Source organism: Xylaria bambusicola (genome assembly GCF_022495145.1).
Source record: "Xylaria bambusicola strain CBS 139988 unplaced genomic scaffold F5B22scaffold_68, whole genome shotgun sequence".
Lineage (NCBI taxonomy): Eukaryota > Fungi > Ascomycota > Sordariomycetes > Xylariales > Xylariaceae > Xylaria > Xylaria bambusicola.
In genome coordinates, this window is record NW_025953621.1 from 70,261 (window position 1) to 89,258 (window position 18,998).

Below are 18,998 nucleotides of genomic sequence, written 5' to 3' on the forward strand. Positions count from 1 at the left end.
AGGCCCTGAGTAGAATGTGCCATGAAGACTCCGCTCTCCGACCTGCAAAGTTACCGTCGTTGTCGTACGAACCACGGGAATGAGAGACTGCAAGTATCTTGAGGTAGGTTATACTTCGAAGCTGTCGCCGTAACCCAACTCCTCAAGACCACGTCGCTGTGAATGTTAATACAGACTTGTTCCTGTTGCGAGGGTTAAAGCTGGAAATATGCCTCGTCATGGAATCGTTGAAGATGTCTTTCATCTCTACCATCATAGGTCAGCTCGCCCGGCGTGGGACCGGAGATATGAGTTGAGGTTGGGTGCTATACCTAGTCAGCGTGTGATTGGCTCTCTTCGCTACTTGGGCACGTTCAAGGTTGTCGCGTGCCGGGTCCTTCGGTCAGGCTGGGAGCTACTGGCCAACCAGCATGCAAGTATAATCGTCCAGGTTCGTGTAGCGCAACATCGTTATCACGAACATAGTCACTTTCCTTTTGGGGCTGGTATCGCGCGAAGCAGACTTGCCCAACCAGTCGCCTTGCTACCGAAGTTATTCTTTATGTTATGTGCCTAGTGCGTTCTACGAGAATGGCGTCGTGTATCTCCACAGTCGGAACCATTCAATGGGGGGCCAATAACAAACAGGTCAGATATGATATAGATGTCGGTCAATTAATATCGCACCTTCGTTCGAAACAGGAAGCTAGACGTTGTATGTCGTGAGCATAGTTCTTGGCTTCATAAAGGATGGAATCTCATATAAAAAGATAAGTCTCTCACCATGGCCTCCAGTCTAATCTCGAGGCCTCAGGGAACGCGCGTTAGTTTCCACACAAGTCTGCCCTGAATTCAGAACGCCAATTGCCTGAGAAAATTCATTATGCGGTCACTCGTTCTGCTCGGTCTCCTTGGGGCCGCCTCTGCCCACCCAGCTCCTGCTGCTAAGCCAGGTGTCCGCCGACGTGCTGTCGACTTGAACGCCTATAGAATCACACAGTCTGCCCAGTACCACAATGAAGCCGCTACCAAGGCAGACCCTAAGATACTCACGGTCAAGCGCGATACTTACGTAGAGACCGCCACCGCACTTGTCAAAAGCGTAGCCCCCAACGCTGAATTCCGACTTGTCAAGGACCACTACGTTGGAAATAACGGCATTGCTCATGTCAACTTCAAGCAGACGGTCCACGGCCTAGATATCGATAATGCCGACTTCAATGTCAACGTAAGATCTCCATATGCCGTAGCAGATCGGCTCATGCCTCTATTGTGATTCGAGCAGGGCTGACACATAACTTAGATTGCGGCTGACGGCACCGTCTTCTCATACGGAAACTCTTTCTTCGAGGGCAAGGTCCCTGAGGAGAGCCCTCTAAGCAAGCGTGATTTCTCAGACTCTACGCAAGCTTTTGAGAAAGCCAAGACCATGCTAGATCTCCCAGTCACGGGGAAGGCTACTGCCGAGGCCACTAGTGAAGCAGAGACCTACACCCTCAAAGGCACCTCCGGTGCCCAGAAGGATCCTGAGGCGAAGTTGATGTACTTCGTCAAGCCGGATGGCGAGCTTGCCCTGACATGGCGAGTAGAGACCGACATACTTGACAACTGGCTGCTCTCGTACGTTGATGCCAAGACCAATGAGAAAATTCACGGTGTCGTAGACTGGGTTCAGGACGCCCAGATGAGAGTCTAGTAGGTTTCACTATCTAAACTGTGTTTACGCACGGAATAGCTAACCGGGATAGTCCTTGGGGTATCAACGACCCTGACGTCGGCTCTCGTACGGTCTTGGAGGATCCCTGGGACCCCGAGAACTCGGAGTTCACTTGGTTTGGCGACGGAACCACATCGTATACGTCTACTCGCGGCAGTAAGTAGACAAGCACTTGACCTATCCTAGCAGCTAGTGTTGCGGCGCCAGTGTGAATAAGAATTAACTTCTATCTTCAGACAACGCCGCAGCTCAGACAAACCCCAATGGTGGTAGCTCGTGGCAAAACAACTACCGACCATCTGAGGCCGACCTTGACTTTGACTATGACTGGAGTCCTAGCTGGTCTCCCCCTTCATCATACGCCAACGCGTCCGTCACACAGCTCTTCTACACGGCTAACGTGTACCACGATGTTCTGTACGACCTTGGCTTCACCGAGGCCGCCGGAAACTTCGAGGCCAACAACAACGGCAAGGGTGGTCTAGGCAATGACTTCGTCATTCTCAACTCTCAGGATGGCTCAGGAACCAACAAGTACGTATCCCAGAGACATCTATCTACTGGACCTATCTCCTTTCCGCAGACCGCAACTCCTGAACACAGGGCGTTATTTTTACACGTGATAATGTGCTAACTCTTGGTTTTAGCGCCAACTTCGCGACACCTCCAGATGGACAGAATGGCCGCATGCGTATGTACCGATGGACATACTCAAACCCCCAGAGGGATTGTGCCTTCGAGGCAGGTGTCATTCTACACGAATACACCCACGGATGTAAGTACCTCGCCTGCACATCCAGGCCCAGTGTAAGGGAGAGCTTGCTAATTCCGTGTACATAGTGTCGAACCGCCTTACTGGTGGACCTTCCAACACCAACTGTCTCCAGACTACTGAAGCTGGTGGTATGGGGTGAGTTACTTTCGGTTCTGTTTTCTCGAAGATCCCGAGCAAGAAATCTTTTTACTGACGCCGGAACAGTGAAGGTTGGGGTGACTTCATGGCAACTGCCATCCGTCTAAAGGAGACCGATACCCGCAACACCGACTACAGTCTCGGTGCATGGGTGGTATGTAGCCTTCCGGACCACGGTCAAAATAAGATGCTGACACCGATTGTAGTACAACAACCCCGAGGGTATCCGTAACTACCTGTACTCGACTAGTCTCACCGTGAACCCTTACATGTACACGACTGCCAATACCGTGCGTATTTCCTCTTATAGACTAAGCACCAGGTTGTAATTTATTAACATTGAGCGCTGTAGTACAACGAGGTCCACGATATCGGCGAGATCTGGGCCACGATGCTTTACGAGGTCATGTGGAACCTGATCGACAAGCACGGCCTCAGCACGGCGCAGAAGCCTACTTTCGATACCGACGGTGTTCCTACCGACGGAAAGTTCCTCACCATGAAGCTCGTCACCGACGGCATGGCTCTGTAAGTAATTTCTCTCTGCTTGTCGCGAGGTAATTCCAGAAAAAAGTGGCCGTGCTAATCAGCGAAACAGCCAACCCTGCAACCCCAACTTCATCCAGGCCCGTGACGCCATCTTGGATGCCGACAAGAACCTCACCGGTGGTGACAACCAGTGCGAGATCTGGACGGCCTTTGCTAAGCGTGGCCTCGGCCAGGGCGCTGCTTACGGATCCGGATCTACCCGCAAGGGAAGCAACACAATCCCAAGTGGTGTCTGCTAGACGATGCGGAGCATAGGGCGGAGGAAATGGAGATTCGGGTAGGAATTTAGGAGCATGGGTCATTCGGATAGTAATTTACGATATAGTATGTAATGCGACGACATGAGCGTCTACGATGTCCATCGATGAATAAAGCAATTCATTTATCTTTGATTGATACAGTCTGGAATTGTCTAAAAGAGTTGTGTGTTCTGATATGGACTGCCATTTGCAGGAGAGGCGCTCTCACAGTGCATGCCTTATCTCCGGTGCACGGTCCGGCCGTTATCCCCTTAATTGCCCTTTTCAGTCCACCAGCACCTGCCGTCCTGCCGTGGCGTCATGACCCGTCACTGGATGCGCCTGCTCTTATCTCCAACCAACCCGGCGGCCCCTACCCAAACCTTGCTGTGTCTTCTGTAATGTGGCATGGCAGTGCCTTCCCGCTGGCGTGGCTCAGACAGAGCCATCAGCGGTTGTGTCTGTGTCGCCTTTCTCGCCTCTCTCCGCAGCGGACAATACGTCTCAGCTATGCCCATCAAACGAGCACAAGACAAGTGAGCACAAGGGCAATGGCGACTGCGTCTGATGAGCAGAAAGCCCCCCTGGAGGAGAGGACGGTAGCTGGCTCTTTTCTGTTCAAGATCCCGAATGGGGATGACAAGCAGGCAAAAGTGGCACTGTTCAGACGAAGCAGCAAAGTGCGCACATACCAGTAGGTAGACGGACGTATAACCAGCCACGCCGGCTTTTCGCGCAGTCGAGGCTGATGGAGGCATCCAGGCACAAACTAGCCCCTTGTTCCGGAAGTGTGGAAGAGTCCGACGCGAGCCCGCTTGACGCTGCGCTGCGCGAGATCCGGGAAGAGACCACTCTTCCGGCTTCGTCGCTGGACTTGTTGCGCGTCGGCAAGCCTTACTCCTTTGTAGACGAGTCGATTGGCCGTAAATGGAATATCAATCCCTTCGCGTTCCGTCTTAAAGACGTAGCAGAAGGCGGGAAGGGTGAGGAGGGCATCACTCTTGATTGGGAGCACGAAGGCATCGAGTGGTTTGACCCGTTGCAAGTCAGCGGGTCGGAGGAGTTTGGGGGCGTACCGAGATTAATCGATAGTTTAAGACGAGTATGGCCTGAGTATGATCTGGGTTCGGACGCGGGCCGAATTTTGACGGAGGGTCTGCAGAGACTACGTGATGATCGGTATGTGCCCAAGACTCTTTTCTTCTCGCGTATCACCTGAAGCTTAGTGATCGTGGTACTGTGTATGGTCATTACTGACTCAACACGTCTCATAGCGAGCATGGTGCCAGAGAACTTGCAGGGGTGGCTGTCTTGACTCTCCGAGATGTAGTTCGACAGATGTTGCTTTCCCACGCCGTAGATGAGAGCAGCTGGGCAAAAGTGCGCATGGCTGCGTGGCATCTCTGTCAAGCTCGCCCTGCCATGGGTGCTGCCATTACGACCGCAATATTGAAAGCCTTAGATGCTATTAAAGCTGCTTACGTTTCCGATATGGTCCCAGCAAACAAGGCCGAACAAGTTATCCAGGCACTAGAGCAGCAGCTTGCCCATAGAAATGCCACAACCGACCGAATTTGCCAGACTTTCTCCAAATTCATACGCGACTTGCTACCACGGGGTGAGAATCCTGAGTATACACTCTCTATCCTCACGCTGTCCTCGAGCTCCACGATGTCCAGCTGTCTGTCGCACGCTATATCGACTGTGAATATTAAATTTGACCTCCGTATCTTGGAATCGCGTCCGCTCTTTGAGGGGGTGACGTTCGCTTCCAGAATATTGAAGGATTCATCACAGCACTCAAATTTCAAAGTCACGCTCTACTCAGATGCCTCAGCTGCCCTTGCCGCTGAAAACACCGCTCTTATTCTTCTCGGAGCCGATCGCATTAGCTCGGCTGGTGATGTGAATAATGTACGTGTCTACCAGCCCCTAACCATATCCTACCAAAAGTCGTGCCTCAGCCTCTCTCCCTATAAACCTCGCTGCAGTCTTCCCCGGACGTTTTACTGATGATTGCAGAAAATCGGCTCATTCTCAATGGTGCTGAGCGCTAATTGTGCCGCTCCAGACGCATTTGTCGCCGTGCTGAGTGACACGGAAAAGATAGCAGGTTAGTTCTGTAGAGTTATATTTTTACCCTTCAGGCAGCTTTCGGACCTCATTACTCCTGTATACTCCCGATATATGAGCTAAACCCCTTCTCTATCCGGCAATTACTGACTCCAGCGTGTGTAATAGGTCCAGGTGCCATGGAGGAACACAGTGCAGAGGAAAACTCACATGTAGAACTAAGCAGTACCTGGAAAGGGGCTGTCGAAGGCGCTCAGGTTATCGAAGACGCATTGTCTCGGGATGACCCGAGGATTGCTGTCAAGAACGCCTACTTCGAATGGGTTCCTGCCGAGTTCGTCGACTTTTATCTCACTGAGGAAGGTGATTGGCTCGAGCAGCAGGTTCAGCAGCGGTCGCAGTGGATTGGGTATGAGTTCGATCAGTATTTTAATGGATTATGAGAATGGCACGCTCGCTTCAGTGATCTTGAGAATTAGCTTATGTGTGTCCAAGTATGTATACTTAGTGCCAGTTTCTGAAATCGGCTTGTTTGTGTTCATGTATTTTTTTCGCGTTGGCTGCAAATATCTAGGTAGAATGAGCGATGCTTGGCTGGAGTAGTCATGTCTTGAGAGAGACTAGAGGTATGCCTCATGTGCTCTATAAGGCACCAGTTTACTACTACAACGTGTTGATAATTGTCACTTTCCATATTCTTGCTTCATATTATGTTAACTACCTAGTCTTCCATATCTCTAATATCGTGCACTTGTATAGTCAAAGATTGAGTAAGGTCAATCCATTGCAATATGCGGCTGCTTCGTTGGCAGGCTTTTCCGGAGGTTACGAAAACCCTACAACTATGAGCTGATCCAAAAACAATGTTTGCCTTGATGTGATCAAACTGTATACCATTTTCATACGTTGTATTCGCCGTCGCCCTTGCGTATTCTTGATATAATGACAGATGAATCCTGGCTACAAGTTGGAAATAGAGGAAGCATACCTACGGTACCTATATAAACCCCACCTTGGCAACTTACAGATTGAGATGCTAATTCCAGAGTCGAGAAAGGGTGCATCTAATGAGAAATGCGCCTGAACTTAGTAGTACATGTTTGCCTGCTTCATCTGTAAATTCAAGCATCTCATACGCATATTTGTAGCCGCCCGACCAAGCCGTGTACTACACATGAATATTTGCTGATACCAAGCACCTCCACGTCATTGGCTACGCAAGCACGATATCCCAACGCTTAGCAGGCGGCTTCGCAATCCTTCCGCCTCAACATACGGCTGCAATGTCATGATGACCATGCCTATGTATTAGGAACCCGAATACATGTTTCGGACGCACACAAGGTTCCATCCGTACTCCTCCTACATAGTACAAGGAAGTTCGAGTCTATTTTGCGTCCGCTACCTGATCGAGACGGAGAAAAGAGGGGCTTTGGGTTCTTGGGAGGAGTTGCAGGGTACCGGGATCGAGGGGCTTATCTTATCATAGAACTAGCCAGGCGCTGTAGGATCTGATTTGTCCTTTATGCAAAGCTTACAGCGATTAGGTTAGGCAGTAAAACAGGACCCTGAGCTTCTCAAGGAACCCCACCATGAAATTACAATAAATATTTTTTTTCTCTCTAGCTCTCTTCTCCTCCTCCTCCCCCTTCCCCCTGGAGGTGATGTGACCCGTGCACATTTGCTCGGGCAGCCAGAGTTTTTCTTCTCTCCTTTTCCTTTTCTTATCCTCTTCTCTATTTTCTATTCTCCCAGGCGCTTGTGTGTCTCGCTCGAGGGACGCGGTACAGTTCGTCCATCATGGATCAACAAAAGCTTGTCGCGCTGCTTCAGGCGTGCCAGATCCGTGAGTGCCATCACCCTACTCACTATTTCAGTTCCTCGCTTTCGCCGTCCTTTTTATCTCCATTACATTGCCCAAACTGACTTTGACCTCTTTTCTTCACAGCTGATACCCAGATGGTTAAGGCTGCCACCGCCGAACTGCGCAAAAACTTCTACCCTCACCCAGACTCATTGTTGGGCCTGCTCCATGTGATTGTCTCCCACCCCGAGCCCACAGTGCGTATGCTCGCTGCTGTCCAGGCCCTGCGACTCGTGCCCAAGCACTGGAAGAAAATAAACGCTTCTCAGAAGCCCGAGGTCCGCAACCAGCTGCTCCAAACCATTATCAACGAGCAAGATGGGAAGTGCCGCCATGGCCAATCCCGTGTTATCGCTGCCATTGCTACCCTCGACTTCGACAACAACGAGTGGGCCGACCTGATCCCCAACGTCACCCAGTTGGCTACCTCGGACAGCGTCGCCCATCGTGAGGTCGGCTCCTACATCATCTTCAGTCTCCTCGAGGCTAACCCCACCTACTTCGAGAGTCATCTGGCCAAGCTCTTCGAACTGTTCACCAAGACAATTCGAGACCCCCAGAGCCGAGATGTCCGTGTCAACACTATGTTGTCTATCAGTGCTGCCCTCATGCTAATCGATGTTGATGAAGATGAGCAAGCATTAAACGCCGTTCAGGAGTTCATTCCTGCCATGGTTGACGTGCTTAAGGACGCTGTGCAGAACCAAGACGATGAGCGCATCCAGCAATCATTCGAGGTCTTCCAGTCCTTCCTCGCTTATGAGTCTGCTTTGATTTCCCGCTACTTCAAGGATCTCGTCCAGTTCATGCTTGAGCTAGCCTCAAATTCTGCTGCTGAAGAGGATGTACGCTGCCAGGCTCTAGCCTTCTTGGCTCAATGCGTCAGGTACCGCCGTATGAAGATCCAAGGTGTCCCTGAAATGGGTGCCCAGCTGATGAGGAAGAGTTTGATGATCCTCTCCGAACTAGAGGATGATGATGAGGAAGACGACACTTCGCCTGCAAGGGCGGCCTTAGCCTTGATTGAGCAGCTCTCGAGCGACCTACCTCCTCGTCAAGTTATTGTACCCCTACTAGATGATTTCCCCAAATATGCCACCTCAGAGAACTCTGGCCATCGCAGAGCTTGTATCTTGGCGCTTGGTACTTGCGCTGAAGGTGCGCCTGAATTTGTTTCGACACAGATTGGCTCACTGATGCCTGCCGTTCTTCAACTCCTACAGGATCAGGCACGAGCTGTACGATACTCGGCACTCGTAGGTCTCATTCGCATTGGCGAAGACCTTGCCGATAGCATGGCCGCTCATCACGATGCCATCATACAGGCCCTGCTCCTCAATCTAGACGCCGCTGGCAATGACCAGAACAGCAAGCAAAATGTAGAGATTATCCGTTCAGTGTGTGGTGTGATCGATTCGCTAGCCGAGGGCCTCGGCTCTGATGTGATGGCCAAGTATGGCGAGACAATGATCCACCGCGTTGGGTCTTTCCTATCTCATTCCGACTTTACCGTCAAGGCCGCCGCAGCTGGCGCTCTCGGCGCTATTGCTTCAGCTGTCAAGAGCTCGTTCAATCCATTCTTGAAGGAGACAATGGAGGCGATGTCCACTTACATCATGGCCGAGAGCGGTGAGGAAGAGCTAGCACTCCGAAGCGCCGTCTGTGATGCCATGGGCCGAATTGCGGTAGGTGTTGGCGCCCAGGAGTTTCACCCTTATGTCATGCCGCTATTAGTGGCTAGTGAAAAGGCTCTGCATCTGGGTAACGCCCGTCTGCGTGAGACCACTTTCATTCTCTGGAGTCAGCTCGCCACCGTCTACGAGGGCGATCTAGGCGATTCTTTGACAGGCATATTCAACGGTCTCTTCGAAAGTCTTGAGCTGGAAGAAGAAGAAGTTGACTTTGATCTTTCAGAAGAGGGCCTCGTTGCTGATAAGAAGGATAAGAAAGACGCAGTTGAACTGGATGACGATGAAGAAGATATGGACGACGATGACGATGATGACGACTGGGATGATCTAGTCGGCGTCTCTGCACAGGCATTGGAAAAAGAAATTGCCCTTGAAGTTCTCGGTGATGTCATCTATGCTTCCAAGGAGAAGAGCGCTGCGTATATCGAGAAGGCTGTAGAGCTTGTCGCTCCCTTCGCGGAACACTCGTATGAAGGTTGCCGCAAGACAGCTATCGGGACATTGTGGCGTACATACGCGTGCGTTTGGGAAGTAATGGAGAAGCAGACTGGCCAAAAGTGGGCACCTGGTCTGCCCCTGAACTTCGAGCCAATTCCCAATATCGTTAAGCTTGGTGAAATTGTGACAACCGCCACAATGCACATCTGGCAAGACGAAGCTGACCGGTGAGTTTTGATATTTCTAAGTCGCTTTTTGTTTCACACCTTTTCATTACCCTCGAGCTACAATGATGATTACTTTACGTTATACCCAGCTCACTCAGACGCTATATGCGGTTGCTGAGAACACGTACATGAACAAAATCTGATACAGCTCTTCAATATCTTTTGCCCCTGAACGAGTCTATTGCATCGAACTCGGATGCTAACATTTGTTAGGGATGTCGTAACGGAAATCAACCGCAGCGTGGCCTCCACCCTAAAAGCTACTGGCCCATCTGTCTTGGGTCAGAAGGCTATGATGGAACAAATCATCACAGTCCTGGGTACCATTACGACCAGATGCCACCCTTGCCAACAGGATCTTGGGGACGAAGATGAGAACCAAGATGATGTCCAGGGCAGCTCTGAGTGGGACTGGCTTATCATTGATACCGCACTAGATGTCTTGATCGGATTGGCTGCCGCCTTAGGATCCCAGTTCGCCGAAATCTGGAAGGTCTTCCAGAAGCCAATACTCAAATTCATCAGCTCAAACGAACACATTGAGCGGTCGACCGCTGTTGGCGTCGTGGCAGAGTGTGTCGCGTACATGGGTTCTGCTGTGACTCCTTATACGTCTACTCTATTACCTCCGCTACTTCACCGCTTATCGGACGAAGACCAGGAGACCAAGTCGAACACAGCCTACGCCATCGGACAACTTGTGTACCACTCCGAGGATCAAGCAACCTACTTGCCTAGCTTTCCGCAAATCCTGCGTAGCCTGGAGCCATTGCTACAAATCCAGGCCCAACGTCTGCAGGATAATGCAGCAGGTTGCCTTTGCCGCATGATTCTATCTAACCCAGACCAAGTCCCTATCTCAGATGTCTTACCAGCGCTTGTTGACTTACTGCCCCTTAAGGAGGATTACGAGGAAAACAAGCCCGTCTACCAATGCTTGCACAAGCTTTGTAAGTTGTCTCCGATACCCATATCCTATCTAATACGCGAGCTAATAATCAAATTCTTAGACGTCGCGGGCAATCCTACCGTACAGGAATTAACACCTCGCTTGATACCCGTTTTCCAACAAGTCTTGGGCCCTCCGGAGGACCAGCTTGAGGATGAGACTAGACAGCTCGTGGCAGAGCTAGTGCAAAATCTCCAGAAGTAAGGCGACGGTAGGAGTCGGCAAACCTACCATCCGTATGTGGACAGGCGGCGCAGGGTTTATGGTGGAATCGGATTGGGATTGGAACTGGAAAATCAAATGAGCGCATGAATTGTATGAATGAACGAGCGGGTAGGCTTTGAAAGGGGAGGTTAAAATTTGACTTTGATGCATAGATGATTCCCATGTCGATAGAGTCGATATAAACGCACGAGACATACACTTAGCGTCCATTGATGCTAGGACAACGAATATATTGTTGTTCCAACTTTTGATCAGCGTTCTTCCTTTTACTTTGCTTTTATGGGAGCTATGATAATAGTGAAAGCCGCAGGTCGTTTAATATTTAAGTAGTTGACTGGTGACTCTCACGGAATAGGGTGCCTGAGGTATGTAGCTAGCCAATCACGAACATAAATACATGGTCATATGTATGTTTCGTAGGATCTATGGATTCTGTATGCATGTGGCAAGATGAACGATGGGAATGAGATGCGCCTTTCCGGGTTTCAACTGATGTAAGTAAGTCTTGCTGTGGGTATTGTGGCTTTTCTCTTAAAGCCGTCTCTCTGGTTGGTCATTACCATGGCGATTGGTCATGGGGATTGGGATCGTATATGCAGTTCCAATGTTGGTTTTGGAGCTGGCTTTGGAAAAGGTGTGTTCCTTACGTGCCTGATGTAGTATCTACTCAGTACCTTTATCTGCGTCCTACCAGCGTACTTGCCGGTCTGCCTATTCACCTGCTTAGATAGATGAACACATCATGTCTTTAAACTCGATACAGTCTTTTTTAAAGTTCGTTGTCCTGCTTGGCTGTTGCTCCCATCGATGATATGGTTTGTATGCGAATTCCGTTGCCTGTTTGCTTCAACGCCCTGGGTACGTAGGTACTACATTATTGTATTCTGTATGATAATCATGATTATTGGTGGTGGTGGTGATGATGATGATGTACATTGCGCCGGGACCCGGCCAATAGGCTGAATGGGTTTGGAGGAAACAATATGCAGCTCCGCGGATTGGATGGGTGGGTTGGAATGCAGGTGTCGGGCCCAGCGTTTCGAGTTTGCTGTGTGCGTTGGTTTGTTGGCTGGGGCGAGGAAAACTTTCTCTGCGCCGTTGAGATGGGAAACGAGCATGCTGTTGCTGACGATATCTGGTGCTATTTTTGTTGTTTCTACTTACTTACTGCTACTTATGGAACACGCGGGACCTCGGAGCGGAACCCGGCGGGAATGCGATTTGGAACATTGATTGCTTGACACACTCCTCCCAAGCTCACGGGGTAGGTATCATGGACTGAGATGGGATTGCTGCCGACATGACAGGCGTCAACTGCTGTCGCAATATCGTTCTGTGGTGCATCGTGATGTATGCCTCGATGGGGTATATTGTATACTTGGGGCGATGTAACGGTAGCCATGAGCCAACATATAGACGTGATGGGGATCGCATAAACGCTGCCTTCGTATTCACGTCACATACCTACTCTACGACGGCTACTACTTACAATCATGTAATATACATACATGTACGTACACTTACATACGCACCAACGTATGATACTGAGGGGATCAGCAGAACCGGGGGGAGGAGGGATATCTCCGATCTAGACACCAGTGGCTCGATTGTCGCCTACCCATGGAAGAGAGGCTACAAGGATGGACAACCTGTTTGTCTGAACGAGAAACAGGCGGGTCGACATTGCAGATTCTAGGTTAGTGTACTAACTGTGCCTCTGATAAACAAGACACACCCGTAAGTGTTGATGGGCAACCACCATCGATCGGCGAAGGTATCACAGCTAGAGTATGTCTAGGTATCCAGCTATCGTATATGCCCTGCTGGAGATGAATGCGCGCTGGATAGCGGTCACGTAACTGACCGGCACGAGGGCAGTCTTCTGATTCCTGTGGGCGCGGATTGACCGCGAGCGAGCGAGCAAGCAAGGGATGGCCATGATCCTGTTGCTTGTGCCTACTTGTAGATAGTACAGTAGAGATATCTACTTAGTATAAAAGAACCGGCCGAAGCGATATTACAGGGACATCGCAATGACCTGACTAAGTATAAAAACGCACGCATAGATAGCATGTAGTGAAGATGAAATAATAGCCGTTACATGTGTTACGCCTGCACCGGTGTCACCAGCCTCTCTCGTCCTCTCTCGTTCTACAATGTACTTACTTACACCTTGCACTGCCTGCCTACATCCTGTACGTGTGTGTGACAACACACGCGATGCAGCTGTCGGGCGAGGATTCTCACAGGACGAGCGCCATCGGTAGCACCTATCCAGATGCTGTCTTACCCTCAAACGTGCGTGCACAAGTACGGCGTCTACCTATGTGGTCGAGTCAGGCGTTTTCTTTCTGGTCAGAAATGCACAATGCGCTGCTGTTGGTAAGACTCTGCGTGAAATATTATGTATCCTCGCATGCGTCGAGTCCGCCTGCAGCATACCTATACTCTAAGTAAGTACTACCTATCGTATGTATGTATATACATACTAGGTTAGTAGGAACGAGATGCCGACCTAAATAACCAACATCCCAGGTCACCTTTATCCTCTGCCCTGGTCAGCAGTGACGTATTTGCTATGGTACAGATAGTACTGTAGGACTGGGCGGGATTGAGGGGGAGAGGTTCATATCCCTGTCGAGAAAAGGGAGGGGTTGGAGAGATCTCTCTCTCTCTGTCTGTCTCTCCTTTTCTCTCTTTCACTTACTGAGTAAGGTATGTACCTAGATAAAGGCACAGCTAGGTAACTGAGCTCCAATACAAGATACAGCTAGGTACAGTATCAGTACCCCAATGCTTAGTACAAGATGTAGCAGAATGCAGTAGACACGCAGACCTGCGAGGGGTAACATAACATGTCCAGATCATGTCTATGGATATGCCAAATCAACGCCGGCAGCCGAGCGGGATGTGGGCTGCTCCACAATCGTACATACATTAAGGACGGCTAGATGGACGTGGATAGCTGAGATAGCTGGGAATCCCGTCCCTCGTCCAGACTCGTCCATCCATGACCTGTTAGTTGTCGATGTGCTCTGCCTTAGTCTGCCCTTTAGTCTGCCATTGTAAGTATGCACATCTCCACCGGCGCTGCCAGGCACAGGCGGCGCCGTTGTCTGAAACAAGCAGACAAGTTCCCTGTAAGTGCCCGCTAGTCTCTGCCTTCTTTCCAAGTAAAAAAGGAACAGGGATGGTTTATCATTGGGAAGTAAGTAAATCATGTTCCTCTCGGCCGATCGTCTCCCCTCCAACCATAGTCGACCTCCTATCAAACACAGCTAAGGTAACACTTAGATGGCTGGGGAGGAAGTTATCCTGTTCTGCCGCTTCGGCCGCTCGTCAGAACACTATACACACTACAATCCGTTTCCTAGCTGCCTTGTCATCGATACATCACCGCCAAACGATCCCAGCCAACCACCCCCATCCTTCAGCGGCGTAGCAGCGTCATCGTATGCCATGGTGTCGTCGTGTCTTACTAGCCATGGCCCAGGCTGCCGGGCAACAACGGGTAGGAGTCGGCCTCGGCCGACTGTTTTATGAGTGGTGCCAGCTTGTACAGGTGCCGAACGCTAAGCTCTTGTCCGCCTCCTGCAAAAAAAGCTTAGTTGGGTAAGTAGGTAAGTAGCAGGTAGTTGGCTGTTTGAGACCGATATGTCTCACTTTGTACTACTAGTAGGATGTTATGTCCTGGGCTTGCTTAGCACCGAGTGAAATCAAGTGACGAGGTGGCTAACCAGTTAGCTGCATTGTGAGTGAGGCCACCACTCTAGTGTGTTGGGCTTTTCCTTCGCCTCTCCCTTGTCTATCAAGTTACCTAGCAGTACACTAGGTGCAACGTCACCAGTTCCATAATAGCAGGCCATGGCCTATCTCCCCATATGGCAAGTAGCTGCACACTTCCCGGCCAACCATGTTCTGAGAAGAGTGGGCTGGGATGTGCGCTTGTACTCTGCCGCCTGGTTGTCTTGATGTGGTGGTGGACGGCAGCGATCCGCTAGGAATACAGGCATGGCCGTCGAATGAGGAAGAAGGACAACACACAGGCAAGGAATCCCGGTTGGGTGGAATAACACGGATACATATCAGAAAAAAACGTATATCTACTGCCCATCGTTGGCACCAAAGTCTTTCGGGCTCTCCCCCTCCCCTTTCTTTCCACATCGCTCGCTACTGGTCTATCTTGGATAGTGCATATCTGCCTGAAGAGAGAGGGAATAGATCAGTTGGGGTGAAGTGTCATTCGCTTGATCGCTCACTATATACTGAGACTGCCGTTCACCACACTGTTTACTGCACGCTCGGTTAATAAAGCCAACCCCTCGCTTTGACAATAACAGTATCGAAGATGCAGCTCACACTCGCACTCGCCTCGGCGCTCTTGGGCCTTGCCGTGGCCGCACCTCAGGGAGTGACTGAGAAGTTGACACCCACCGGCGCCGCTCCCGCCGGCTGCACAGCAAGCGTCGATGGCAAATTCGAAATTACAGTCGCTAGAGTAACGGAAGAAAAACGAAGCCTTCCTGAGGTAGGACTCCAGTTGGGCGAGATTCTCAAACCATATAAACTGGCTAACGATGTAACGCAGAAAAGGGCAGAATGCGGCGCCGAGGGCGTCCTTGTTCTCAAACTGAAGGATGGCTCGACTTATGATGCTCAGGGCCGCACTGGATACATCGCGTCCAACTACCAGTTCCAGTTTGACGCCCCGGCTCAAGCTGGCGCTCTCTTCACCAGCGGCTTCTCGCTCTGCGACAACAACATTATGGCGCTGGGCTCTTCGAAGACTTTCTACCAATGCCTGTCTGGAGACTTTTACAACCTCTACGATCGCACATGGGCCGAGCAATGCGAGCCCGTCTCCCTCATCGCTATCCCTTGTGGTTCTAAAGGTTCTGCCGACCAGTCTCCTGACGGCCAGATTGTCGGAACAACGGTTGTACAGACAACGATAATCACGGCGCTGTCTGATGGGCAGCCCCAGGTGGTCACGACGTCGGTGCCCGTTCCTGTCTATAGCACCTACGTGCCTGTGAGCGAGTACACCGACGGTCAGATCCAAGTGACACCTACTGGTACTGTGAGTGTGCCAGTATCGACTCCGACACCAACGGAGACGGAAACGGCTCCCCCTCCGCCGCCACCTGAGACGACGCCCATCGTCACTCCTCCTGAGACCTCGGTTTCTGTTCCTGTGACCAGCGCCGAGTCATCGTCGAGTGCCGCCAGCTCTTCGGTAGAGACCCCATCAGTTACCACCCCCGCAGAGACCTCCAGTGCTCCGGCCTCATCTTCTTCGGCACCCCCTGCCACGACCTCGGCCCCGTCAACTGGTGGCTCGTCGCACGTTGCGGAAGGCTCGATGGGTGCTCTAGTCTTTGGCGTCGTGGTCGCTTTCCTCTGCTTGTAAGCACATTTGAAGGTTGGATGTCAGCAAAACAATGGGAGACAGAGGGTCCGTCTCCTCTGCATTGGCTCAGAACGATACGTAATGAAAGAAATATTTATGAGAGTTGGCTTCTGAGGCTAATGGCAATGCGAGGAATAACACATGCAACGGACCGGGATTTAATAAGGCAAAAGAAGGATGTAATCTCGAATTCCCGTGGCAAGTTCGAAAGTTTTAAGGGCTGGAACTAGGCTTGGAAAGATAGGGTACAGGATCTGTATCGCGGTCGTTTGGCCGAGGGTATCGTGTAATACTTGCTTCATGCACAAGTGACACTCAGTTGTCCCGATATTGATATACTCACATTATATTATCATCAAAGATTACCTCGTACTCGAAAGGCGCGGTAACGTGTCACGGCAGGTTATGTGTAGGCTGAGTGCACAAAGTCGTCGTATCGATACCATGTACTCTAATGATGGAATAAGATATTCAAACTCTGTAACGACAGAGGAATCATTAGGATCCAGAGAACATTTATCAAATCATGCTCGTAAGCACCTAGATAGCCTAGTCGATGAGATGAGAATGAAGATGCAAGCAAATCTTAGGTGCTTGTTCTAGACTCTACTATGTAGGTAGTGACACCCACTACCCCAGCGCCTTCTAGGTACAGAATAGGTCGCCAAGACAGCCTGTCAGCCCCATTACAATCCACTGCGCCGGAACCCATCCGCACCTATCCGCATCTACCGTACAGGCAGGTGTGTGTGTACCTTACCTAAACCTTGATTTTTTTCTACATCTCTACCTATTGTAACTGTCTTGCGCATCGTCTGCTACTATAAAAACGCGCCTCTTCTCACCTCTTATTGCTTGTCCACCGCATGCCAGATACAATCCCTAGCCATAGAAGTGGTGACCATGTCAGAATATTGGAAGTCGACACCAAAATACTGGTGCAAACACTGCAGCACCTATGTCCGTGACACCAAGCTCGAGCGCACCAACCATGAAGCTACCGCAAAGCACCAATCCGCACTCAAGCGCTTTCTGCGCGATCTTCACCGTAGCCACGAGAACGAGGAGCGTGAAAAAGACAGGGCCAAACGTGAGATAGATCGTCTAAATGGCATCACTACCAGCAAGCCCTCCACCTCCACCTCCTCTTCGTCCTCCGCCAACGCTGCCGCCACACCTGCGCAGCGCCAGCAACAATGGGAACAGCTCGCCGAGATGGGGATCAATGTCCCGACAGAGCTGCGTCGGGATATGGCTCTCGCCGGGGAATGGTCCGTCACAAGTACGCGCATCATAGACGATCCCGAACCGGACGACGACGATTCGAAACCTGCGAACGTCGATGCCGTCGCGACTGGCGTGCACAAACGGCCGAAAGAAGAAAGCGAAGATGAAAAAGAGGCGGAAAACCATGTGAAGAATCTGTTTAAGAAGCCGAGGAGATGGGGTCGCGATTCGAAAAACTCTGCTGAGAATGATGCTGAGCTTGACGCGCTGCTTAGCACACCACTTATGAAACCGCTTAAGAAGGAAGAGCCGGCCGAACAGTCAGATGTCAAGGAAGAATCACGTCCTAAGATCAAGAAAGAGGAGTCCGAATCTGATGGGGTATTGACCTCAGCTGTTGCGCCGCCTGATGGGGAGCAGTCTGGAGGAGTGGCTGTAAAAGAAGAGCCTGATAAAGAATCCTCAGAGCCTGTCGTGGTCTTCAAGAAGAGGAAACCGAAGAACATTCGCCAGAAATGATGAGTTTCTTGTTGATACTACCGATTTTGATTAGGCGCGTCTGGTTGGTAGGAGAACTCTCAGTCCTACGTCAACAGAGGCATCATGATGTCCCGTGAACCCCCTTGGCCATTCCATATGGGATCTTTTCCGGCATGAACATCAGCGTTGCCCTGCGATCTATTTTGACAAAACAGGTGTCAAGACCACTAAATCATGTCCGAATCGGTCAATTTCGATGGACATATACAATGAGACATAACACTCTTGTCTTGCAGCTGCAAAAGTATCACCCTGTCTGTGCCGCCGATCATGCAATATCGGCCATTCTAATAGCTTGTTCGACGCCGCTTAGTCTTGATTAGCTCGTCATCCTGACATTAGAGATCCGTGGCACGCCTGCAGCACCAACATGTCAGCAAACCAGTACCTATATGGTCAATGAAGCGCTTTGATTCACATTCTATAAAGAACTTAGGTTTGGCTTGGTTGCCTACGGGGTGGCAACGACGAAGCATAAACAATGCAAGCATATACACTCGGAGAGTTGTCATTTCCAGCAGGGCTTGTATTTCTAAGAGATGCTAGCCTCAACATCTCAGCCCTTTATACTTTTGGACTTCAACATACATCCGCTGTCACAATGCGCACTGGCCCCCTCGTCACTTTGTGACGCGTTGCTACCCGAGCTATTCCTCCTGCTAAGATCAGGGGAAGCCTATAACACCTGGTCTATTATCAGTCTTGCGCCTACTCAGGACTACTCGCATGGGGTGGGGGTAGAGTTACGTCTCGACAGCCCTACTGGTTACATCGTAACTGTAAACCTCAGTTGTCAGAGTCATGTTGCTAGTGTTCGGGTAACATTTGGACGCTGATGTCTTAATGGGGGCTCTTACTAAACCCTGCGAGCACCCTTAATCCCTACAAAGGCGCGCTCAGAGTGTCCGTCCCTAACCTACGTTGTTCAAGCTCACTGAGATGCAATCCCATCACAAC

General features: G+C 50.6%; 6 protein-coding genes across 6 annotated transcripts; all 6 read left to right on the plus strand.

Annotated features, from left to right (window-relative positions):
• Positions 1-862: 862 nt before the first annotated feature.
• F5B22DRAFT_639694 (extracellular elastinolytic metallo proteinase) lies at positions 863-3,397 on the plus strand (the record flags this gene model as incomplete). Its single annotated transcript, XM_047977752.1, has 10 exons — positions 863-1,207; positions 1,283-1,674; positions 1,728-1,852; positions 1,933-2,230; positions 2,344-2,471; positions 2,537-2,606; positions 2,676-2,763; positions 2,816-2,899; positions 2,962-3,137; positions 3,208-3,397. The coding sequence occupies 10 exons, from the start codon at positions 863-865 to the stop codon at positions 3,395-3,397; spliced, it is 1,896 nt and encodes a 631-aa protein (XP_047825972.1).
• Positions 3,398-3,626: 229 nt separating this feature from the next.
• Positions 3,627-6,198, plus strand: F5B22DRAFT_626635 (uncharacterized protein). Its single transcript, XM_047976264.1, has 5 exons — positions 3,627-4,091; positions 4,160-4,576; positions 4,672-5,311; positions 5,420-5,510; positions 5,639-6,198. The coding sequence occupies exons 1-5, from the start codon at positions 3,799-3,801 to the stop codon at positions 5,911-5,913; spliced, it is 1,716 nt and encodes a 571-aa protein (XP_047825973.1). The 5' UTR covers positions 3,627-3,798; the 3' UTR covers positions 5,914-6,198.
• A 1,072-nt stretch (positions 6,199-7,270) lies between these two features.
• On the plus strand, positions 7,271-10,843 carry F5B22DRAFT_639696 (importin beta-4; the record flags this gene model as incomplete). Its single annotated transcript, XM_047977753.1, has 4 exons — positions 7,271-7,316; positions 7,419-9,690; positions 9,904-10,640; positions 10,701-10,843. 4 exons carry the CDS (start codon positions 7,271-7,273, stop codon positions 10,841-10,843), a joined length of 3,198 nt encoding a protein of 1,065 aa, XP_047825974.1.
• A 1,230-nt stretch (positions 10,844-12,073) lies between these two features.
• Positions 12,074-12,690, plus strand: F5B22DRAFT_495277 (uncharacterized protein). Its single transcript, XM_047972394.1, has one exon. It carries the CDS (start codon positions 12,165-12,167, stop codon positions 12,558-12,560), a length of 396 nt encoding a protein of 131 aa, XP_047825975.1. The 5' UTR covers positions 12,074-12,164; the 3' UTR covers positions 12,561-12,690.
• Positions 12,691-15,120: 2,430 nt separating this feature from the next.
• On the plus strand, positions 15,121-16,477 carry F5B22DRAFT_495476 (uncharacterized protein). The gene is made up of 2 exons (XM_047972396.1): positions 15,121-15,392; positions 15,453-16,477. Exons 1-2 carry the CDS (start codon positions 15,213-15,215, stop codon positions 16,272-16,274), a joined length of 1,002 nt encoding a protein of 333 aa, XP_047825976.1. The 5' UTR covers positions 15,121-15,212; the 3' UTR covers positions 16,275-16,477.
• Positions 16,478-16,879: 402 nt separating this feature from the next.
• Positions 16,880-18,300, plus strand: F5B22DRAFT_495421 (uncharacterized protein). Its single transcript, XM_047972395.1, has one exon. The coding sequence runs from the start codon at positions 17,178-17,180 to the stop codon at positions 18,018-18,020; it is 843 nt and encodes a 280-aa protein (XP_047825977.1). The 5' UTR covers positions 16,880-17,177; the 3' UTR covers positions 18,021-18,300.
• The last annotated feature ends 698 nt before the right edge of the window (positions 18,301-18,998 follow it).